The 24,715-nt window shown below is 31.3% G+C and overlaps 3 protein-coding genes across 5 annotated transcripts; 1 reads left to right on the plus strand and 2 right to left on the minus strand.

Moving 5' to 3' along the window:
- LOC109361864 lies at positions 5,592 to 13,042 on the plus strand. The gene is made up of 10 exons (XM_019607398.1): positions 5,592 to 6,097; positions 7,032 to 7,129; positions 7,263 to 7,308; positions 7,610 to 7,692; positions 7,780 to 7,844; positions 9,024 to 9,085; positions 11,923 to 11,982; positions 12,225 to 12,257; positions 12,575 to 12,640; positions 12,729 to 13,042. Exons 1-10 carry the CDS (start codon positions 5,654 to 5,656, stop codon positions 12,768 to 12,770), a joined length of 999 nt encoding a protein of 332 aa, XP_019462943.1. The 5' UTR covers positions 5,592 to 5,653; the 3' UTR covers positions 12,771 to 13,042.
- LOC109361870 lies at positions 13,207 to 14,717 on the minus strand. 2 transcript variants are annotated; one of them, XM_019607402.1, is made up of 3 exons: positions 14,611 to 14,717; positions 13,687 to 14,368; positions 13,207 to 13,529 (listed from the first exon to the last, which is right to left on the minus strand). In XM_019607402.1, exons 2-3 carry the CDS (start codon positions 14,299 to 14,301, stop codon positions 13,317 to 13,319), a joined length of 828 nt encoding a protein of 275 aa, XP_019462947.1. In that variant the 5' UTR covers positions 14,302 to 14,368; positions 14,611 to 14,717; the 3' UTR covers positions 13,207 to 13,316. The 2 variants fall into 2 exon arrangements, with proteins under 2 accessions (XP_019462947.1, XP_019462949.1); XM_019607404.1 differs by lacking the exon at positions 14,611 to 14,717 and having other exon boundaries at positions 13,687 to 14,546.
- LOC109361877 (beta-galactosidase 6-like) lies at positions 15,446 to 23,444 on the minus strand. Of its 2 annotated transcripts, XM_019607408.1 has the most exons (18): positions 23,248 to 23,444; positions 21,773 to 21,868; positions 21,461 to 21,573; positions 20,576 to 20,642; positions 20,389 to 20,481; positions 19,988 to 20,131; positions 19,160 to 19,254; positions 18,736 to 18,844; positions 18,555 to 18,639; positions 18,329 to 18,447; positions 18,061 to 18,225; positions 17,238 to 17,419; positions 17,037 to 17,128; positions 16,785 to 16,894; positions 16,498 to 16,602; positions 16,286 to 16,393; positions 15,988 to 16,133; positions 15,446 to 15,773 (listed from the first exon to the last, which is right to left on the minus strand). In XM_019607408.1, the coding sequence occupies exons 1-18, from the start codon at positions 23,407 to 23,409 to the stop codon at positions 15,638 to 15,640; spliced, it is 2,127 nt and encodes a 708-aa protein (XP_019462953.1). In that variant the 5' UTR covers positions 23,410 to 23,444; the 3' UTR covers positions 15,446 to 15,637. The 2 variants fall into 2 exon arrangements, with proteins under 2 accessions (XP_019462953.1, XP_019462955.1); XM_019607410.1 differs by lacking the exon at positions 20,389 to 20,481.

Consider the following 24,715-nt stretch of genomic DNA (forward strand, 5'->3'; position numbering starts at 1 on the left):
TTGACAAGGTATCGTATAAGGTTAAATTTTATGGTTTGATTCGTACACGAGAGTGCCGCAACACTTGTCGATGAATTAAATAATAATTAATTTCCTACACATGAAATATAAGATAATATCTTGTTTAACATAAAAAATTGTCTTGCAATGTTGTGGTTTTGACCACTATTATAATGGCATTTACAACATTTTTATCATATTTATAATTGTGATAAACATACTACCACAATTTATTAAAAGTTTTTGTTGAGATTGATAGTTATGTTAGTTTTTTTTTTGTTTTTCATGTTAAGCCCTTTCTTCTTTTGATGTATATATAAATCCTTGTATTCATCTTTCAGAATAATCAATAAGAAGCATTATTGAGTGTAACAAAGATTTGTTCTCGTTGTTTATTTTTTTTGTTTCTTTCTTTTTCAAGTATTTCTTTATTACCTTTCTTGGATTCTAGAGCATTGCCATGGCTGTTACCTTTCCTAACACAATTCAAAACTTTCAATACTCAGTATAAGAATACACCACGTGCATATGGGGGTGGGGGTGTGTATAAATATTAAAGAGATCATGTATATTAATACTTTCAATTTTACTTGAGTCATTGTAATGGTTTTTCAACTCAGGTTGAGTATTAATAATTAGTTGGTTTTGTGGCTGTTCAAGAAAAAGGAACAAAAGTAGTAAAATTCAAGCATGTAAGAATTATTCCGTATAAGAAAATGCCACAGCCCACAGGATATATATCCTGCTAAACCGCACCATTTCTTCGTTACAAGAAATTTTACGGGCTCGTTATTACTAATTTGTATGAGTCTTTGTTATCACTAATTTGTATTATATAAATCTAATCTTATCTTTGGAGAGTAGTGCAAATGAAGAGCACTTAATCAAGATAAAATATAGATTATAAGAGGGTCAGTGTCCTATTATTCTTTGGGGCATTGCGTGTTGGAAGTCTTTCATCAAGAAGTAGCATCATTGATGTATCCACACCTGAAAAAAGATACATATATTATGGTTGTAGTAATATTTTGAACTCCTGATACAACTTATATTTCTTGTTCCCTGATCTTAAATCCACCCATTAAATAAAGTGGTGGCTTTAGAAGTACACCACCAAAAGAGTGCATGATATATCTTAATTTTGCATGTGCCTGATAGTTTTATTTTGTCTGTCACTACAAGAGTGCTGAAAATATGTTTATATTCAAATACTTATGTAGCTACCCACCTTATCGTGTTTCTGAATTTCATGAACCTCGAGACAGGAGAGCTGCACAAAGTGAGTGAATAAGATAGATGGGTCAATTCCAAATAATGTAATCATCATTCGATAATATGATCAGAGTCTAACCCAAAAAATTAGTCTATTAGGTGGGAGAGCATGATAACTTAACTACTACATTAAGTTTACTATTTTACTCAATGTGGGACTCCTAACAGTGGAATAGTCTTCGATCAACTAATATCTTACTATGTTGGATTAAATTCAATATAATGCATAATTAAATCATACAATAAAAGAAGTAAGAAAATAAGACTAAACTATATTTTAAAATATATATTTCAAAATATACATTTAAGATCATGAATATTCAAGCTAAGTGAGGCATCAGGACAAATTGGGACAACTAGCATAATCTGAGTCCATCGTAAAAGTACATCAGACCTGGTTTCTGAAATTCTTAAACAACCCATCATCTTTATTCCCATAATTAAACACGTAATTCACTCCACCACCACTTCAAATGCATTTATGTATGCTTTGCTAATACATTATTTCATTTAAGACTCTTGTTATTTAGTATTGTGTTATGAGTATCACATGATCTAATAGTCTTTTTTTGATTAAATTCTTCAGCACTTAGGCTTGATTTGGTTGTACAAGAGAAAGTAAGAAGAAAGAAATATGTGAGAAAGAGACCTAAAAGAGAGAAATAGATGATAAATAGAGTAGATTTTTGTGTTGTTTGGTTTGAGATAAAAAGAAGAGAAAAAGAAGAGAAATATCTATATGAAGTCTCTTGAATAAAGATCTGTTATCCCAAATAATGTTGCAAATCTTATATCACAACAATGAAAACATGTCAATTAAAAAATTAAACATTAATTATTTTTTCTATTTTTTTTTATTGTCATCGATGCTGACAAAATTTGGGACATGATTTAGAATAATAGAGATTTCTTCCATTTTAACTCCAAAGTTGAAAAGAAACAAAAAGTATAAGTCTCACTTCGATCTCTTTCCTTCCTCTCCTCTAAACTAAAGGAGAGAAAAAGTTTATTTCTCTTCGATCACTCTTCCCTGCTTCTTTTTCTCTTATCTTTTTATCCTACCAAATAGAGCATTAAGTTCTAACAATTTGTACTATTATTATTGAGAGTAACAAAAAGTGTTACATGTATAGAGGTATAACACTTAATACTCATAGGTGAGTGGAGTCGTCAAAAGAAAATATCATCGAGTGAATGTCGATAGAGTGAAAAATATTGTGAATGTAGACCCATAAGGGATGTAGCAATTTTAGGAGTCTCACATTGGGTAGCATATAAAACTCAATGTGGTACTTAAGGCATGAGACTCTTTCACCTAAATAGATCAGTCTTTTGAATTGAACTATCCTCATATGCTTAAGTCTTAACAGTTTGTGCTTTCATTAAGAGTTGTGCCACAAAAGGGTCATTTATTATAAGATGTATCGATCTATATTATTGAACATTGATAAGTGAGTGAGACGAAAAAAAGAGAAAGTACTACTACTGGTTCAGTGTAGACAAAGAGTTGTTGTGGACATCCACTCTTAAATATGACAACAATATTAAGAGTTTGGCATTGGTAGCTAGCATAATAAACTTAATGTATTACTTAAGTTATGGTGTTCTTCCATCTAATAAGAAACTAGTCTTTTAGATTAAACTCTATTAATATAGTTGAGTCATAACATAATCTTTTTTATTATCGTTTTGTTGATTGTGGGTTAGCAACATACTTTTGCAAGATCGTGTGATATTAAACATTGAGCTTAAAAACAGTTATACTATACTTTGACTAATTAATAGTTATAATTTTTTACCTTCCGATAAATACATGATCCTGCAAGAGAATTAAAGTAAGTTATAAGTTCAAATTTTATGAAAGACATACTAACATTACAAATATTACTTATTCACAATAGTGTTTTATTCATTATCTACGACCAATCAGATATTACTATATAAATATAAAAAAAGTTTTAAAAATAAAAAGTAACAACTGTATATTAATATTAAAATTTGATTGATATATGACATAAAATAAAACACAATTAAGGAGAAATGTTTCTAGGTCCATAATAACAGGTGCTAGGAGAGGAATTGTTAAATCTGGACTATCATTCTACTATAGAAAGGTTTGAGTGTGGACACATTCAAATGTGGATGACTTGCATAAACTGAATAACTGACTCGGATATTATCTAACCATAATAACCCCTTAAATAAAACATATTAACATAAAATGTATTTAATCTTTTCAAATATTTTGCAATTTTATAATTGAGAAATACCATAAATGTATGTAATTAAGAGGTGGGATGATATCTCCCCTTAATTAAAAAATGTTAGGATATAACTATATAGCAAGTGTATTGATTAGTAGAGTAGCAAAACATGGTAACCAGATTTTCTCCCCCTCATAAATAAAAACATAGTTTTCCCATAAAAAACAAAAACTATTTATAGAGTTAAATGTAGAATCTCATACTTTGTTAGGTCTTTTTTGGAGTGAGAGTAAAAAATAAAAACTGAAAATTATATGGACGGGATTTGTTTTTTAAAAAAGTAAATAAATAAATATACCCTCCAAAATAATCTCTTTACCTTATCATCTCATGTATACAACTATACCAGTGCTTTTAATTCAGTTTTGAAGAATTCCATATTTTTGTAGATATTTGAATCCAAAATTATTACATACAGAACCCTACAAATAAACCCATTAGTCAGCTATAACTGATTAATGATATATATTTAATTCATGTTTTATTCTTCTAACCAGTAAAAAAAAATGAAGGATGCATAGAATGACAAAAAGTCTTAGACAGAAATTGTGACTCCCATACATATGGCTATGTGGATTTGCCCCCTTCTAGGAGGTGCATGGTACTATATGTAGATGATTAGTGATGAATATTGTAAAATATTCTATTTTTAGTGAACTTATATCTAAACTCGATTTTAGATATAACTAATTAATGAGGAGTAAGATAAAAATCTGGATCTTACGGAGTTAAGGATGCATCAACTTGTGAAGAAATAAGATAGAAGATCAATGAAATTTATTTAAGTAGTTAGTTATATATTACTTTTTTGGAGTTTAAATTGTTAAATTATATTAAACTAGAGTAAATTATCACCATGTATTTTAGTGAAATTACATAAACTACCCCTCATATTTTTACATCTATACAAACATCCCCTAATTTTTTCATTACATTGATCACCTTTGCATAAGAAATAAGTGGAATCTTTTAAACAAAAAATATGATAAATGCAATTAAGTTAAACAAAACATGATATATTATGGAGACAAGTCCAAATAATATACGAGTCAATATTTATTTATTATTTTTGGTTCGTTACACTATATCATAAGAGCGATTTAAACAATATTTCTTTAGAAATGTTGATGCATTATGTAACCAAAAATAATAAAGATATTTGTATATTATTTTGAATTGTCTACACAATATATCATGTTTTGATTAACTTAATTGTATTTATCGCATTTTTTGTTTAAAATATTATATTTATTTCTTATGCAGTGGTGGTCAATGTAACGAAAGTATAAAAACTATCAGAAGTTTGTGTAGGTGTAGAAAAAATGAGAGGTGATTTATATAATTTCACTAAAACTCAGGGGTGTCAGTGTAATTTACTCTATTAAAATATCTCTACTATTATATTGTTAATAACTTTGAGTTATAAATTATATTGATTCATCCATAGATTAATAACTACATATTATTTAGACAAATTATTTTTTATTGACCATATATTATAAAATTTGAACAAATAAAAAACATAAATTTTCATACATTTAAGATAAATTGCACATTAATATTAATGTGTATTAATGTATTAGTAAATAATGTTATGTTTTTGAGAAATTTAATATATATATATACACGCTACTTGTAAAAAGGAAAATTCAAAATAACTACCAACCATGGTTTAATGTGGGATTTCCCTATTTTGCGCTCACTATTTTCTAATTTTTACCAAAAAAAACTATATATAACTCAATGTTCCTCTCTACTCAATATATGTTCTATATTATATGGTTAACTACTTCTTCTTACTTTATAACTATTAGTTTTTAATATAGAATATGAATGTTCAATTTTACACCAATCAAATAAATTCAACTGTAAATTATAAATATTTAACACAAAATATTGTATTTAACATTTATAATATACAAACTATAAATTATAAATGATAGGAAAGCGAGTTAGCAGGTACGATAATGTCCATCCATATGCCAGTGATATATTAAATAAAAAAATTTCAATCCAACAAGTTTAATGGGATGAGATAAAAAATTATTAGGAACATTATCATGTTTCTATATATTGGTTTCACAAAAAAGACAGAGAGAGGCTAAAGGAAAAGATAAATGGCGCTACGTATATCTTGTTCCTCAGCAACCACTTCCTTCAACTTCAATTCCACTTCCATTTCCAAATTCCCTTTCTCACCATTCACAGCTTCATTTCCAAACCCTAATTCCATTTTCAGCACAATCCGAATCACTCTCTGCCATGCCTCCAATTCAAACCCACGTAACAAACATTCTTCTTCCTCTTCATCAACCACAAAAAAGAAGAAAAAGAAAACCACCACTGTTTCCGACCCTTTGAATTTCACTGATTTCGAAATCTTGCAAGATTTTCCCGCTGGTGTTGATGTTAATGTCCATGATGATGGTACGGATAGCATTCCAGATTCTTCTTTGGCTCACGCTTCTAGTTCATTGCCGCTTCCTGAACCTCCCGCTGGATTTGTTGTTGATGGTAATGGGAAAGTTGTTCAAGCTTTAACTGATCGACTTGTCACTATTGTGAGTTTTCTCCTTTTTAATTTGTTATGTTAGATTCAAGTGGAACTATGTAGTACTTGATGTGAATAATGAATTTGAGTTGAATGAGTATCACAGTTTCGTAATTTCATGTTGTAGTAAAACCCTAGTCATTATGATTTAATGCTCTGTAGTATATGTTTGGTTAGAGTGGAATTAGGCAGAGAGGTGGAGAATGATTATGTCTAGATATGTGGTTTTGGAAGTCTCTGCAATGACATTATATGTTGTGTGGTGCCTCATTTTCCTGAAATATCCGGAAATCGTGGTAAACATAGCATAATCACAATGACCATTTCAGTTTAGAACTGTGCTGTCTAAATACAGTTCCATTTTCTATTTCAGCTGCATATTTTCACTCCTATTTTATAGGGTTTCACAAATGAAGCCTCGAGCACCATTAATTTGCTTCTTAATTTTGCTAAGACATTCAATTATTTTGCTGGTCACTGTAGTTCTATGAAGCACGCATACTTCCACATAGTTATCGTGTCCATATAGGACACTTAATGAACATTTTTGGACATCTTCGAATACTCCTTTTAGTGCTTTACAATTTACTTTTAAAATTTTCATACCATAATAGATGGAAATATCATTAATTTCATATATGTAAGCATTTTATTATATTTACAATGACTCAAAGTAACTTCAGAAAGGTATTTCTGCCTAATTTAAGATTTGTACTTATAAGTTAATTTTGCACTAATTTTATATTTTTTATGCCATGTCTTATAATTTTTAAAAGTTGTTCAATTCCTTAGGTCGTATCATTTTGTAACCGTTTTTCCTAGCTCTAGTTGGTGTCATGCGACAAATAGGCAAATATCATAATATCCTTCTTTGGGTGTGTGTCTCTGTTATGTTGGCTCATCGTATTCCTTAAATCTATAAATTCTGAACAAGTTCGTAACAGGTTGATCCCACAAACAACCTTCCATTAGAATGTGTGGTAAGGAGAGTATTCAGAAGTTCCGAAGGACATGACTGTATGTTGCTCTGCCCAGTTGACACGTAAGATCAAAAGTAAAAAAATTCTGCATTGGTGTAGCTGTCTTCCTATGACTATCCCATTATTCCAAAACCTTTTCGCTAACCCTTTCATTCTATTATTCCTTGACTATGGACGGTGGAATTTTTACTGCAGGCCTATCCAAATATTAAAAAGCACAAATGCGGATGGATGGTCAGCTGTAAGTTTTTACTCCATTTTCTAAGTCGCAATTTTTCCATATATTTATCAGATGATGCTATGAACTGGTGTTGTTGTCTCTATTCTATGATCTTAGTTTTGACAAAGATAACATCTTTTCTCTCAGCTATATGCCTATATATCACAACAATCTCTTTAAAACCCTTCACAAATTTTGAAGCACACACTCGTCTTCATTGATGGGATTTCATTGTTTATTATGGCAAAATATGTAGTTCCTTTTTTCTCTCTTGGTGAATCTCCTCATTCGAGTTTATTCATATTTACCTTTTGGGTTTTAGGTCAGTGATAAGGAAGTTGAGTCTATTCTGCCTGCTGCAGCTTATGCACTTGCCAAGATACACATGCATCTTGTCTATAGCGGGTATGTTTGTAGTTCCTTGCAATGTAGAAAATCATGAATTTAACTTGTGTTCGATTATCACAAAATATTTATGTATCTCCATATTAGATACTGTTATACAGCACGTGGTGGTTTTTGCTACACAGAAGAAGACATATTTGACTTTCAGACGGGTAAGAATTTCTTTGTGTCCCCTTTACACAGAGTACTACTGTCTAATTTTCTTTCATCAGTGTATAAACAAAGCAGAAGTTATGTTCATTTTGTTACAGGAACATCTTCTAGTTTAAAATGTGCCTGTTAATTACTTTGAGGTTTTATAATGCACGGGAAGCTATTCATCACACAGTTTGGACGTTTTTATTTATTAAAAGCTTATCAAAGTTCTGTTTTGTTCCCAGTTAAAGCTTGGTTCTGCGGGATCAACTTTAGACTTTATCTTTTGTTATATTTCTTCTGTTTTTGAGTGAAAATAGCTTTCTTTTTGTGCTATTCCCCTCATCATCTCTCGTGATTATAAAGCCATGTGCTGCTCCATCTTACTTCGGCTTATACAAAAGCTAAGTGCTTCTAAAGCTTGTCTCCATATTTATAGCTTCCATTTATTGAGTCTCCAACTAGGACAATGTCATCTGCAACTAGCTTCCCATTTGATTCCTCTATTCATTTAAAGTTCATTCAAATACAACAGTAAACAACAACCAAGCCTTAATCCCACTAGATTTGGGAGAATGATGAGTCCTCCTTAACGTAAGAACAAAACAGAAAACAGTCAAGAAAAAAGAGAACTGAAGCAAAGCTGCCCAGTCCCTCAACATATCTACTAGCAGGAGACCCATTAATAAGGCCATGTACTTTGCATGAGGTAGAAACCAAACTCCTAATATTATCCCAAATCAAATTTTATGTCATATAATCCTCCTTAAAAATATGACAGCCTCCTAGCCTCCAACAAAAGCCACCGAAGTGTAGCATAGGTTGCAAGTTGCCACAAACTTTTGCTTCTTCTCTTTTACCAAAGCTACAAAAGCTAATCATCAGATATTGGTCGAAGGATCTAGGACACATGCAACATTTAACAAGAAGGAATTTCGTAGCGGAACAGCAGCAGAACTGTGTGAGAACAGATGTAGAACCTGTCTGAGCAGGCACAAGCACAACACATAACATATTTATCAAGGGAAAGAGCATTCCCATAATGGTCATTAGCCTAGTTCTATTAAGCACCATAGCCCCCAAAAAAAAAGAATTTACCTTGGGGAGACTTACTGGTAAAGTGATAATATGCTACACAACTATCTGAATTGTAAGCCCAAAATCTATCTAATTCAGGATGTTTTACTATTTTGCAGATGAGGGTAAAGGAGTGGATGGCTTGCCAACTGAAGCTATAGAAATTACATATTTCGATCTGGTAGTTTATTACCTTAGATTAAACAAATATGTTGCTATATCTCTGTTTCCTTTTAAAAGGTTTTTTTACTAGTAAAATTTAATGAAGCATTTGCAAGTTAGTAAGGAAGCGAAATTCCCTTGCAATTGATATCCTTTCTAGAATCTGGATGCATGGAAGTTATTATAACTATATGGGATAATGCTTTGTGATTGCCTTTGTGCTTTATTGTTTACTACTACGACATGATAAAACCAGTTTTCTGAGATGAATTATTGTTTACTTTCCATTTCAAAGTGTGTTACTATCATCTTCGGCTTCTCTTACCTACCCATACAAATGCTTCTGTTGTTTTCCCATCTTTTTAGACGAATTCTTCTGGAAGAATCCTAGACCATCAGTGCGTTTTAGTATATATGTAATTTACTATCTCTCCATGTGATCTATAGTCTGTTTCTCTCATGCAGGAAGGTGCACAATACATGATTTATACGCCATCTGATCCGCATCTTTTTGTTGCCCAAAACCTTTTCGCTAACCCTTTCATTCTATTATTCCTTGACTATGGACGGTGGAATTTTTACTGCAGGCCTATCCAAATATTAAAAAGCACAAATGCGGATGGATGGTCAGCTGTAAGTTTTTACTCCATTTTCTAAGTCGCAATTTTTCCATATATTTATCAGATGATGCTATGAACTGGTGTTGTTGTCTCTATTCTATGATCTTAGTTTTGACAAAGATAACATCTTTTCTCTCAGCTATATGCCTATATATCACAACAATCTCTTTAAAACCCTTCACAAATTTTGAAGCACACACTCGTCTTCATTGATGGGATTTCATTGTTTATTATGGCAAAATATGTAGTTCCTTTTTTCTCTCTTGGTGAATCTCCTCATTCGAGTTTATTCATATTTACCTTTTGGGTTTTAGGTCAGTGATAAGGAAGTTGAGTCTATTCTGCCTGCTGCAGCTTATGCACTTGCCAAGATACACATGCATCTTGTCTATAGCGGGTATGTTTGTAGTTCCTTGCAATGTAGAAAATCATGAATTTAACTTGTGTTCGATTATCACAAAATATTTATGTATCTCCATATTAGATACTGTTATACAGCACGTGGTGGTTTTTGCTACACAGAAGAAGACATATTTGACTTTCAGACGGGTAAGAATTTCTTTGTGTCCCCTTTACACAGAGTACTACTGTCTAATTTTCTTTCATCAGTGTATAAACAAAGCAGAAGTTATGTTCATTTTGTTACAGGAACATCTTCTAGTTTAAAATGTGCCTGTTAATTACTTTGAGGTTTTATAATGCACGGGAAGCTATTCATCACACAGTTTGGACGTTTTTATTTATTAAAAGCTTATCAAAGTTCTGTTTTGTTCCCAGTTAAAGCTTGGTTCTGCGGGATCAACTTTAGACTTTATCTTTTGTTATATTTCTTCTGTTTTTGAGTGAAAATAGCTTTCTTTTTGTGCTATTCCCCTCATCATCTCTCGTGATTATAAAGCCATGTGCTGCTCCATCTTACTTCGGCTTATACAAAAGCTAAGTGCTTCTAAAGCTTGTCTCCATATTTATAGCTTCCATTTATTGAGTCTCCAACTAGGACAATGTCATCTGCAACTAGCTTCCCATTTGATTCCTCTATTCATTTAAAGTTCATTCAAATACAACAGTAAACAACAACCAAGCCTTAATCCCACTAGATTTGGGAGAATGATGAGTCCTCCTTAACGTAAGAACAAAACAGAAAACAGTCAAGAAAAAAGAGAACTGAAGCAAAGCTGCCCAGTCCCTCAACATATCTACTAGCAGGAGACCCATTAATAAGGCCATGTACTTTGCATGAGGTAGAAACCAAACTCCTAATATTATCCCAAATCAAATTTTATGTCATATAATCCTCCTTAAAAATATGACAGCCTCCTAGCCTCCAACAAAAGCCACCGAAGTGTAGCATAGGTTGCAAGTTGCCACAAACTTTTGCTTCTTCTCTTTTACCAAAGCTACAAAAGCTAATCATCAGATATTGGTCGAAGGATCTAGGACACATGCAACATTTAACAAGAAGGAATTTCGTAGCGGAACAGCAGCAGAACTGTGTGAGAACAGATGTAGAACCTGTCTGAGCAGGCACAAGCACAACACATAACATATTTATCAAGGGAAAGAGCATTCCCATAATGGTCATTAGCCTAGTTCTATTAAGCACCATAGCCCCCAAAAAAAAAGAATTTACCTTGGGGAGACTTACTGGTAAAGTGATAATATGCTACACAACTATCTGAATTGTAAGCCCAAAATCTATCTAATTCAGGATGTTTTACTATTTTGCAGATGAGGGTAAAGGAGTGGATGGCTTGCCAACTGAAGCTATAGAAATTACATATTTCGATCTGGTAGTTTATTACCTTAGATTAAACAAATATGTTGCTATATCTCTGTTTCCTTTTAAAAGGTTTTTTTACTAGTAAAATTTAATGAAGCATTTGCAAGTTAGTAAGGAAGCGAAATTCCCTTGCAATTGATATCCTTTCTAGAATCTGGATGCATGGAAGTTATTATAACTATATGGGATAATGCTTTGTGATTGCCTTTGTGCTTTATTGTTTACTACTACGACATGATAAAACCAGTTTTCTGAGATGAATTATTGTTTACTTTCCATTTCAAAGTGTGTTACTATCATCTTCGGCTTCTCTTACCTACCCATACAAATGCTTCTGTTGTTTTCCCATCTTTTTAGACGAATTCTTCTGGAAGAATCCTAGACCATCAGTGCGTTTTAGTATATATGTAATTTACTATCTCTCCATGTGATCTATAGTCTGTTTCTCTCATGCAGGAAGGTGCACAATACATGATTTATACGCCATCTGATCCGCATCTTTTTGTTGCCGTGAAGGTAAGCTTCCATATGTACAAGTTTCATTGAGCAACTTGAACATGCAGCATTGCATATTATCTTAGTGACTTTTTTCCTCTGAAATGCATTTTATAAGTGACCGTAAACTCTCTAGATTCCGAAGTACCAGTGTCAATGTAGTGTTATAGTTCTTCTAGTTCTAAGTTTCTGTTACTGGGAATCTGGCATGAGATGCAGGTGATGCAAAGCAGAATATAATTAATTTGCCTTTCTTTGTGCAGGATCAGAATGGGATGTTGCAAGTTGCTGATGATGTAAGTAGGCAATCACTAAAGAATTGTTCACTATTTCCTGTCTTTGTTCCATCAATCTTATATTCTATAAGTTGCATGTGCCCTTTTCTATTTTACTCCATTGTTTTCTTAGGTCAGAATGCCACATCAAGGGTTTGGCTTGCCTTAATATTTTCTGTTTCTGGAACTTTGCTCTAATTCTAAGTTTCAGATATTTTTGCTCTCATTCTAAGTTTCAATTGTGAAGAATATCAATTTGTGTGTATGCCTTTTGTCATAAGGTTTATATTAGTGCCCAGTAACTGCTTGAGCTTGCTAATGGCAACATTTCTGAACAGGAACTGCTTGAGGATCCTGCTATCTTTGATGCCATAGATGAGGAAACTGAATTTAATGCTTTAGCGGTATGTGGTTTGTTCTTCCAAATTAACATTTTTTTGTTATTAAGTTTGACCCTATTCATTTCTGCATTTTGTGCTGTCTTACCCGCAGGAAGAAGAATCTGCACTTCTTGAATCGGTGATAGATAGTTGAAAAGATAAGCAAGATAATTCGTAGTTTCATAGCATGGAATGCCACATTCTGGTCTTATTGCAAATATCTTTGAAGATATAACGGCACCCTTTTGTCTATATGATCAATTTTGTGAGGATACTATATTTTACTCAGGATTAAGGACTGCATCAGAGTTCTGTAGTTGTTCACAGTAGGGTGAATTAGCGTTGAAAATTATGCATTAATTTAAACATTTGTGGTGAAGTCAACGTGAATGCATGATAATCCATGTGAATATTGATTTATGTTAGTCGAACTGTACAATCTTTTATCTCTCTTTCACTACTACTCAGAGATTTTGCTTTTATTGTGAATCATTTTCACTACACATGGATCAAACTTCTGTCGAGATTCTTAAGTTCAGTAGTCTATCGAACAACTGTCATAGTTTTAGTAATTCAACAAGGGAGAGCCATATTAAATCCAAGTTGCTATTATCAATTATCATACATACACAACATGTCTTAAAGGGGGGAAAAGTGCTGAACTGTTTAAAGATAACAAGTGAACAATAGGCCAGAGCCCTTAATCTGTCTTCTTATCTAGTGTATGGGATTTATTGATTATCACAGATGCCTTATCTTCTGCTTCCTTGGCATAGATCTCTCCCTTCTGTTGGAAATACCTCTCAAAAGCTCTTGGAAGGAACCTAGGTACCAAAAAGCCAAATAGATTGATTGAAAAGTAAACCAAATTTGCCACTGCTAGACCCCTCCCAAACCAAAACCATGCTGTGTCCTGCATGCACACACCATACACCAAATTAATTAAATTCATCTCCTTCCCATATTCATATGAATAAAGTTTCTGCTAAATATAAGTGTGTGGAAACCATGTAACTATGTGTATAATTATGTGTGTACTGTGTAGTAAAGAGTGAAGAAAGCAAAATAACCTTGAAGTGTGGATTTGCAGGCAAGGTTTTGTTGAGCCACACATTATGTATCCAATCAATATCAACAAAGATCCTCTTAACTGTATACATCAATGGCACCAATGCCCTAACGGGTGGTGAAAACAGTGACAAGCCACTAATTACATTCTCAGTCAATATTTGAACCGAGAGCAAGAACAAGTGTGGGCTTGCTGATCTAACTGCATGTTCATCACCTCTTCCAAACCCACCAAGAACATAGGCCAAGGGCAAGAACAACCCCACTATGGTCCCAACAACAACATAAGCTTGGAAAAACATGCTTCCATGGAAGATAGGGGATTGGGTTCCTACAGACCCATATGAGGGAAATGCAAAACGTGAAAGTAATAAGAGATAGATAGAAACAAGTGCTGGGAACACTAGATCAAGGAGTGGGACAAGTCCACTTGCTGAGAAAACTAACACAAAGGCCACAAGCTGAAGCTCTATTACACGTAATGAACCTATCAGGTTCATGCTTCTAACTCCAGCAGCACCAGCAACATGTTTCTGCTGAGGCTTGTTTGTGGTTGTGGTCGCTGATGATGCTGTTTTGTCTGGCTCACCAGACACTGCTAAGGTCACACCCGACATGGTTTTCCTTAGTTGATTGTTTCACTGAGGTTGTTGATTAATCAAGTCCTTTAACTAAACTGAAAATCTGTGGACAAAAAAATAGTTATTTGTATGTAAGATATAATTGCATATTTATGGACATTGTTAAAGATATCACAAGATTCATAACATATGCATTAAATAGAGAACCCATAATTCATGTAAGGTGTGAATAAAGTAGATGGGTTGGTATTTAATTGCTTAAATCTAGAATATGTATAATATTATACATATAGCTAATAGAACCTCTCTAATGTGATGTGAAAATACATAGAGATATGTACATACCTCTAAAATGACGAGTTGAAAGGGAAACTATGCATATTTATCTGAATAGTGTATTGGCATTTTATCAGATATAGATGGAGAACTGGAATAATCAGATTTTTTATTGATTGAAAAAAAAAAGTGATTCTGCTAGCATTACAATTTATCATGCTAATGTGTAGTGTAGAAAGCGTGACACTTGTTTCCTCCTCCACGTGGATTGTTCACTTATCTCCACGCCTCACGTTGTTCTTGATTGCTTAGAATTACAATTCATGTGTAAAGCTGCCACGAAGGGAGGATCGAGATGATGGTATTGTTGGGATTTGAGAGCTATAATATCATATGGAAATGGAACACACATATATATATATATAGTATTATTTTATGAGAGAAAAATATATGCACTTTTTAATAATGTATAAATTTGTACACATTATTTTATTAGATATTTTTACCATGGATACAACAGTTGTTACAATGCATGCTAGATTTGATATGCGATACAAAAATGGATGGAAGAATTATGTTATGTATATCATGAAATGCTGTACTCATATCAGCACATCCAGAGTTCTAAGATAATTAAATTAATAGGGTCTTATCACTTATATGATTTTCAATTAGCTCATTCTTTTTTTATATGGCCGAACTTCTATATTTTATCCATTCGCAATTTTGAACAATTTCTAGGATTAAGGATTCTGTCCTGTTATTATAAAACACACAAGATAAAATCATGCTCTTGCGTTTATTCAATATTAATTCATGTTGAATAGAAGATTTTCTAACATGGACTATAATATTCTTCAGGCTTAAAATGAGAAACACAATACTGAGAATAGCATCTTTAACAGGCTATCCTTTAATGTTAAAAAAACTCTAAAAGAGTATTTGAATTACAAAGAATCCATCTCAAGTTCTCAATCTAGATTTGAAGAATAGAATATATATTTTTCTAATTTGAATGTTACATTTTGTATGAATTGGTTATAATGGGTTGACAAAATTTTCCTTTTTGGTACAAGTACAAGACATGTAAAAATGATTATTTTGAAATAGTGTCATCTAAATATGTGGTTGAAACAGTGTTGATGGAGATATGAAGAGGATCCCCACCTCCCTCCTCAAACACAACCAAAATATTTCCACTGTTTTTCAAGAATGACCTAGGCACGTGATACCTGTGGCCACATCATAGAAACCATTAATATCCATAAACTACTAAATAACAACTTCATGCTTATACATTAGTTTTAGATATATATTAAAATTGAGTCAAAGTCTCAACTGAAACTTACATTTTTTTCTCTATAGTAACTCACATGAGTAAGAAAACTTGTATAAATGAAATACTAGTATATAGAAATGGTGCTTCATGGTGATGGATTAACTTACAATGCTTGTGAAGGTTGGCCTTTAGAATCATGGAACAAAATCCAGTAGCGACCAATGCTTTGTCCATTAACCCAAGTTTCACCTTTTCCCATCGAGCCAAGGTTCAAGGCAACTGGGTCATCTCCCTCCGGTGAATCAAATGTAGTCTACAATTTTATCATTAGTAATATACATTAAGATTTTCTCTATTCATTTTCTTCTTAATGTTACATTATTTCATTTCATTGATTCATTATTTCATGTCCACATAACTGTTACTATAATTCTGAAATGAAAAATGCATGTTACCATCAATTACCTTAAACCAAGTTAGCCTCTGATTGATAGTATTTCCTATTTGACTCCATTCAACAGGACTGCTATTTTGTTCTTCATATATTTGTAATTGCTCTCCCAATAATCCAACCTATAATGTATAAAATGGATCATGAAAAAAATTGTCATTCTATAAATGTTTAACAGGCAACTGAACAATGTCAAAAGTTGAAAAGAAAAATTGAAAAAAAAAACCTGATACCCCCATGTAGAATTGGTCAAATCATAGGACTCTTCACTGCACTGAATTTCCACTGAGGTTAAGCCAGCAAATCTTCTTTCAAGAAATGCACCTGAATCCTTTTAATAGTATTTGTATGTATTAGTTTTTATGGAAAGATAATAAAAATTGTTTAATATATATATTAAGAGTGAGTTTTTTGTGAGCGCATATGATTAACAATGCACTTACAAGTAGAATTCTTACATATATTAAACTCTACTAAAAATGATAATATGTAGAAACTGTTTGGAAACATTACCGGGAGTCCAACCATAACACTGAGTATAGAAATATTGTTTGCCCCTTCATTTAGAGTAATAGGAAGATCTAAGGTGAATGATTTTACATCATGATTTCCATGTGCACCTCCTAGAAGAGTTAATAAAAATGAGCATATATATGATGTCATTCTTAATTCACATCATTTTTTCTACTAAACTTTCAACTCTCAAAACATTACCCCAAAGGGTTCTACTTTCAAAATTGGCTTTTGAGATGATTCAATATTTACCTATGTATATGTCATCCACAAAAGCATGGGCAACATGAGCAGCTGATTGAAAATGAAGTATTGGTTCATTGCAAGGTGAATTATGCTCAAACCTGTTTATAAAATTGGTTATTTTCTTTGTTAGTTCCAAATTATTATGACCATTAGTAATGTGATGCATTTTACAACTTTTTTGAGAAGCCAAATTAGTGGATATCTAACCTTAGAGTATACCAAAGATAATCTGACTTGTCTTTGGTTAAGTTCATATGCTCAAGCAATTGGTTTGATATTGACAAAGTATCTTCAAAATTTGGTATGGCATCTTGAAACTGCTCCCATTTATCTGCTGAGCTTAAGCTTTGTACTGGATTGATAATTCTTTTGTTGCTCTTTGTATTTACCTATGTGTGAATGTATATATATAAGAATAAATTAATATGATAATCATTTGTTATAACATATAGGCCTGGTTGGATCGGGTAAGGCTTGTTCCTTATCCGACCATATATGTTGGTCAAATTACTTTTTTGAATTAGAACTTAGTCTTAGACCCGAAAGTTAACTTGACCTCAAATGTCGGCCGAGTCAGCTTTTGAATCTAAATTTGATCATAGACCCGATTAAATATAATGCACACAAATAAAACATTATCAATATTACTTATTATTACGAATATGTAATCTGACATATGAAATGATATATGTAGATATTTTGTTAATCATCTAAATATATGTATATATAATAAAAAATTAGAGAATCGACGAGACTTTGAGCTAAAAAAATGTCATTAATTTGTACACAGTTGAATAGACACAAACAAATATGATGAATGGATGACCATAAGACGAGTCAGGTCGGGTCATGTTTGTCTGTTATTTGACTCTAAATATTGATCAGACCTAATTTTAGAACCAAAATTCAGCTCCTCTAGACCGGATGAAATTCGACCATATCTAGGTTCGATCACCATCAGACCAAATTAGGTGAAGGGGTAGCCATTATACACCCTTTAATTAATTATGACAAAGTTGTAATAACTTACAGTTGCTGTGTTGAAAGTCACATTCTGACAATCTGGTAAGATACTTATTGACTTTGGTAGCAATTCATATGATCTGTTTTGGAATTGGACAGTAACCTTATTTACACTGTCATGGTTTACAAGAAAAGCAACACATTCTCCTTCTCCATCTTCAAAAACATAACCCTGATTGAATTAAAAACGAAAATCAATCTAATACTTGGGTTGCAATTATTAGTGAAATTAAAAATAATGCATATTTGTTGTATAGATGAAATGAGACACTTACCTCTTGCATTTGACCTAAAGAGAAATTGGTCTGAATTCCTTGCAATAAAGTGGTAGAACAATACTTAATTGCAGCATGCAACTCCTTGAGATGTCCCCACTTGGGTTGCCTCAAAAGACCTAATGAAAATAAAATAAAATATTTAAAAAAAACAGAAGCACATATATATTTATCAAATGTAATGTATGCATGTGAGGTAGGAGAATAATTAATGTTCTACATTTACCATATTCATCAAGTGGAGCTTGGTCATAATAGGATGTTATAACATAAGCTGAACTGGATCTCCCAAAGTTGGTTCCACCATGGTACTAATATAAGTTTGCAAAAATGTAAATTATAAGGTACCTTACAAATTAGAGGGAAGAGTCTATTAAATAAAAAAATGAATATAGTAGTATCAATACCATATAATAGTTGACATAGCTTCCATTTTTTCTTGCAATAAAAAGAGTGACATGGAATGCAATGTCTTCTGCAGACCTTATGTATGGAACACCACCATACACTTGATAGCTTCAGAAAGAAAAATACAAGGAATGGACACAGTTACTTGATGGGTAATGGATAAAAAGTTATTTAATAAGCAAATGTATAATATATAAGATAATATCTATGTACTATAAGTATAAAAATTTATACACCATCATTATATCATTCATCATTCATTTGTTTTTTTTTTTTAAGAGTCAATGATAATTAAATATGAATGGTGAATGATACATTGACATTGATATTATATCTTTTCCTCCTAATACTAGAGTAGAATTGAATATTTTCTTTGCAACAAGCATATCAGATTAGTTGGTGTGGATAATTGAGGAAACATACAAAGAAGTCCAATTCTCTGTCCACAACGATGGCTTATTTGGGGAGTTTGGTCCTGTAAATGTTTCTCCACATTTCATTCCATTGCAAGTATTGATCTGCATTGAAATTGAAACTCAAAACAACTAAACGAAAAAGAAAATGAAGCGGTCAACATGTTATTAATAAATCTTCCAATTATCATGGATAGGTAAAATATTTGGTGTAATCAAATCACACTAAGTAATTGAAGAGTTTGAGCCTGATAATAAGTATCTAAAAAATGTCAAGCTCACATTGACTAGAGTTTAATAGATATTGGATCAGAAAAGTTTTTTAGATCATTGGTTTAAAACCTAAAAACAACATCTCCGTTTATAAGATAAGATTATACATCTATTATCCCCGATAGATCCTCTTAAGTAAGAATCTCGTATAGTAGATTTTCATTTTTTTAATATATCCTTTATCATTTATATATAAGAATTAGTTAATGTTCATATAGTATAGAAATACTGATACAAACTATTTTCTCCTTTAACAATGTAATAGTATATGAATGTATAAATATTTGATACAGTGTAAAAATATTACAATGACATTTATTTACCTATTGTGAAATCAATGAATTTTGTTTTTATGCTCATCATGAAAAGTCAAACATATGATAATATTTTTTCCTTATAGTTTCTTTTATAGGAACATTTCATAATATATGATTGATTGAGGAATGTAAAGTTCAACTTATATATAGTTTATTCTACTAACAATGAAATGAATGAAATCAAAATTAAACATACAATATTTAATTGCTCAGTTTATGACAAAGGAGTTAGGGTGAATGGGACTAACCACTGGATCAGGAGCGTCATTTTGCTTGCACATAACCCAAGGTACACCAGTTTGAAGGCCCACTGCCATTTCTGCAGCCCATCCAACATACCTTGATCCTTCTTCTCCAAATGGTTTTTCTATGTTTTCATATTCATTCTCAATCTATATTATTCCATGTTAGTAGTATCTAGATCGAAAAAATGTATGCATTGATAATATACGAGTTTTATATATTATCATTGTATCATTTATATTTAATCATGATTGATCCTTCAAAAGAAGTAATAAAGATGAATAATGGATGATGTAATAATAATTGTGTATAAATTTTTATACTCGTATAAATGTTACACTCTAAATAAAAAATGTTATTGAACTAAATGGTTCTTCCAATATCACTTATTTAATAGCAATTTTACCTGTGACAATATAATTGGGCCTCCTTGAGCAGCATATAAGCCCTCTGATTTCATCATGCTCACTATTTTCGTTGTGAAATTTTGCATGTAGTACTGAACGTTGAAATATATAAATATGTAACATCATGTAAGACAAGAAATCATTTTATAAAGTATAGAAAAATTGAAATATATATGGAGTATGTACCTTAAATGGTTCATTGTTTGTTCGGTAGACAATGCCAGGAACATCATGCAACCAAAACGGGAATCCCCTATAAAAAAACATGTTACATGTGATCAATTTTCAGCATTATTATCATCAATCACAGTAAATAATACAGTAAAAGAGATTTTCTTTTGACTTTGAGACCGTGATCCAGCTATAAAAAAACATGTTATTATAAACTCTTAAAATTAAAATACTATAAGGTAACACTATTTGTACTCTTGAATGTGTATGTATATTCTTTGAATAATTTTGTAAACTTATAAAACTAATTTGAGGTTAGTTGAATGATGTGTGAAACTATGAAAAAATAGTTTGGAATGTGAATTATCTCATCCTTATATATAATATATTTATTCTGTGTATACTAAGGTTATAACATACAATTATCATGATTAACTATGTAATTTTTTCTAAATTAATTATCATAAATATTAAATATGCATTTTAGGCTAAAAAATGTGCTATCAAACTAATATGTGTTGTGTGTTGTACTAACAAGGTGCTAGTCTAGTGGTGTAAAACCACACTAGATCCCCAAGATCGAATGTTCAATTCCTGAAAGCTAAGTAATACTTGTTGGGAGGGTAGTCACGAATCCCGAAAATAATTAGTTCTTTATTCAAAAAGGTGAGAAATACCCTTCGTAATACAAAAAAAACTAATATGTTTTGTTCTTTTAAAAGGGGAGTTGTACTAATGTAGATGTAAAACACATCAATGGAAAACTCTTAATTTTTAAGCATTTAAAGAAGAAAAATGCATTTCTGGATAGCTCATTCCGAATATTTTATCCACACAAATACTAAAATTGGATGAAGAAAATTTACTTTGAAGCTAAAATATATGAAGAGAAAGAAATACCCGTATGTCCATTCACTTTCGATGTAAGGTCCAATCCTGAGGCACACATACAGCCCTTGAGCTTGGATTTCTTTTATGAATCTCACCAAGTCATATCTGCCACTGAAATCATACTGTTGTATTCAACGTATTTAATTATTACACTGTAAATACCTTTAATATATTTATATATCTAGAGTATTTATGCACTAAAAATTTATACAAAATCAATATATCATTTATTATTTATTAATCTTATTTTTATTCAAGAGTTAATAATAATTAAATATAAATTATAGATAATATAATAATAATATAAAAAAAAACTAATACCTGACCGGGTTGGGGTTCGTGTAGATTCCAAAACACATAGGTTTGAATCACGTCCACTCCACCTTCTTTTGCTTTCTCTATCAAGTTTGGCCACATCTGCAACAAATAAGGTTTCTTTGTCACTATTCCTCAACCTATCTACTTCTCATATATATATATATATATATATATATTTCTCTCTCGTTATTATTTTTGGAGATATTTGGGACCATCTTACTTTACAATGTGAATTTGTTATGGTTAGGAGAAATTAAATTTAAAAATGTTTAGCAAATGAGATTCTTAGGCATCTAAAATGTAAAGGAATGGACAAATTTGAATTCCACATTTCTAGATTGAAACGTTGAATTCTCATAAAAGTATCAAATTATGTGTGAAATGACTATGTGGTGTTCTTCTATCTATTTCTTTTTTGCCAAAATATAAAAATGAAACATATTATATATACATCACATTCCCAAACACCACATTTCAGTCTAGAAATGTGATAAAAATATTTTTATACCAAAGTATCCAATAATAGTGAAAAAACAACTCTTGTATTTCTACAACACTTTCTCTTACCTTGTCTTCTACTCTATATCCCATTTTATATCTCTCTTTCTCATAATGCATCATCAATCGCAATCATTATTTTCTCCCTTATATTTCTATCTTCCTTCCCTACACCATTTGTTTTAATTTATATTTTATGAACAACATTTTTCCTTTATAGATGTTTTAGAATTTTAATAAATATTTATGTTTTTCCTAAAATTATATTTTCATTTTATTATTTTTCTTTTCTATCCTTATGATGTAGTTTTCAACATAGATAAAAATATTATATCATTCAATTAATTTATTAAATTACTTACACATTGAAAATAAGGATGGCAATGGGCATGGGTGAGTAGTGATTTCTCGTTCCCAAACCCACAATATTTATGGGTACCCATGCAGTAACGAGTATTTGAGGGTACCCATGCGGTAACGAGTATTTGAGGGTACCCAACAAATTTTTAATTTTAATTATATATTTATATAATTTGTAATAATCAATATGTAAAAATAATTGTTACATGAATAATATGATATTTATATAATAAATTTATCATCATAGTCAAATAGTTGTAATTTATTATAAAATAATTATAAAGTATGTGGTATATAATCTTAAAATAATAATGAAAATTATAATATATATATAAAATTTAATTAAAAACTAAATTTATAAGTTTACGGGTACCCATGAGGCGGATATCATAAAACCCACTCTCACCTATAAGCTATTATTACGGATACTCGTCGCAGGTATTTTCATGGGTACTGATGTATGAGTTTTTTTTTGTCATCCCCTTATTGAAAACAAGGGAATACATGTGAATGAATTGCAGAAGAGGAAATATTTCTCGTCTCTATATTTCACCACTTGCACACATAGAAAGAAGATGCATTGGCACATTGATTATGTATAGTTTAAAACATTAAATTACCTGAGGAGTGCTACGAGGATAATGAATGGAACCAGAGAAGAGTATTTTTCTGTGTCCATCAATGACAAGAGACCTTCCATCATATGTAACTTCTGCTTTTGCTTCCATTAGTAATGTCAAATACAACAATAACAACATCACCAATGCCACCCACTTTTCCATTACCAAGCTTGCTTTTTCAGCTCTCTTATTCTCCCTTTCTGAGAGACACGTGAGAGTCACATATGAAGCAAGCTATTAGGGATAAACAATGTTAACAATACATATTTTAATATTTTTAACATAATATATTTTTTATTACAGGTTGGATATCAACACTGCCATAAATTTTGTTATCTCAGAAGACATGAGTTCAAATATTAAAAATAGCATATTCTTATTGAAATTGAGAATCTCGTCTATTAAGGCTGATTTTTTTATTATTTTTATTCACTAATTAAATAAAGAGGCCATAATTTCACTAATAATCCAATACAAACTACAAAGTGTAATGAAAAGAGAATAAGATGCTAATATTTATCGTGACTCATTGACCAATGCATAGATTATTTATTGTTCATTTGTGGATGGGCATTGCATGTGACACCCAAATTCTGCAATCTTATCAAATTGGACAGTTCTAGCCAATGAAACAATCACAACAGGGCTATGCACACATGTTTAAGCTTCAATAAGGAACAGGGGTATCTTAGTCATTCCACGCACTCTGTTTGCTTAGAGAAATGTGACTGGTATTGTCCCTTTTGCTTGGGTTAAGATTTAAGCTCACTAACACTATAAATCAATAAAAATAGTTTATTAATAGGATAAGTATTTTATTTAGCTTATTATATTATCTAATATAGAGACTCTTAATATTGTTGTCTCCTTAATACTAATGTCTATAAGGATTTTCACTTTATTAACATTGACTTAATATTAACTCTTTTTTTGGCGACTTCACTCATATATTAATATTTTGTATTATAAGTTAATTCAGCCTATAGTTTACTCTTTTCATACACAACTCTCAATAAATGATATAAATTGTTATAACTTAAGTTTATGATAAGAACTTGACTCAAAAAACTAATTTATTAGATAAAAAATTTAATAATATATACTATATTGAGTAGATTATATTATCCAATATCAGATTTTTATCAGCTTGTTCACATGACAATATTGCAGCAGCTAGCAGCAATGTAGCTGAGCTGTGAGCAGCATAACAACCCATTGTTATATTATTGTTTTCCACATTTGGTAATGGAGGCCATAAAAAATTAAATATAAAATTATACACCTAAATTCAATGATTGTCTATTTCCTTCTCTTATATTTTTCAATTTTACCAATTTAATTTCTAATAATTTTAAATTACTATGTATTTAATAATGTTTTTAACATGGAACTTTATTAAATACATAGTAATTTAAAATTATTAGAAATTAAATTGTGTGGCCACGTCATCACTTAATAGTGCACATAG

The sequence above is a fragment of the Lupinus angustifolius genome, chromosome LG01 (assembly GCF_001865875.1).
Source record: "Lupinus angustifolius cultivar Tanjil chromosome LG01, LupAngTanjil_v1.0, whole genome shotgun sequence".
NCBI classification, from domain to species: Eukaryota; Viridiplantae; Streptophyta; class Magnoliopsida; order Fabales; family Fabaceae; genus Lupinus; species Lupinus angustifolius.

Excerpts from the sequence above, each read along its gene's own strand:
- LOC109361864 (XM_019607398.1), top strand. The coding sequence starts at position 5,654 with ATGGCGCTACGTATATCTTGTTCCTCAGCAACCACTTCCTTCAACTTC. Across the intron at positions 7,309-7,609 it reads ATGCGGATGGATGGTCAGCT|GTCAGTGATAAGGAAGTTGA; the intron begins GTAAGTTTTTAC and ends TTTGGGTTTTAG. Across the intron at positions 12,641-12,728 it reads CTGAATTTAATGCTTTAGCG|GAAGAAGAATCTGCACTTCT; the intron begins GTATGTGGTTTG and ends TCTTACCCGCAG.
- LOC109361870 (XM_019607402.1), bottom strand. The coding sequence starts at position 14,301 with ATGTCGGGTGTGACCTTAGCAGTGTCTGGTGAGCCAGACAAAACAGCA. Across the intron at positions 13,530-13,686 it reads CTGCAAATCCACACTTCAAG|GACACAGCATGGTTTTGGTT; the intron begins GTTATTTTGCTT and ends GTGTGCATGCAG.
- LOC109361877 (XM_019607408.1), bottom strand. The coding sequence starts at position 23,409 with ATGGAAAAGTGGGTGGCATTGGTGATGTTGTTATTGTTGTATTTGACA. Across the intron at positions 21,574-21,772 it reads ACGAACCCCAACCCGGTCAG|TATGATTTCAGTGGCAGATA; the intron begins GTATTAGTTTTT and ends TGAATACAACAG. Across the intron at positions 16,895-17,036 it reads TGTGGATGACATATACATAG|GAGGTGCACATGGAAATCAT; the intron begins GTAAATATTGAA and ends TAACTCTTCTAG.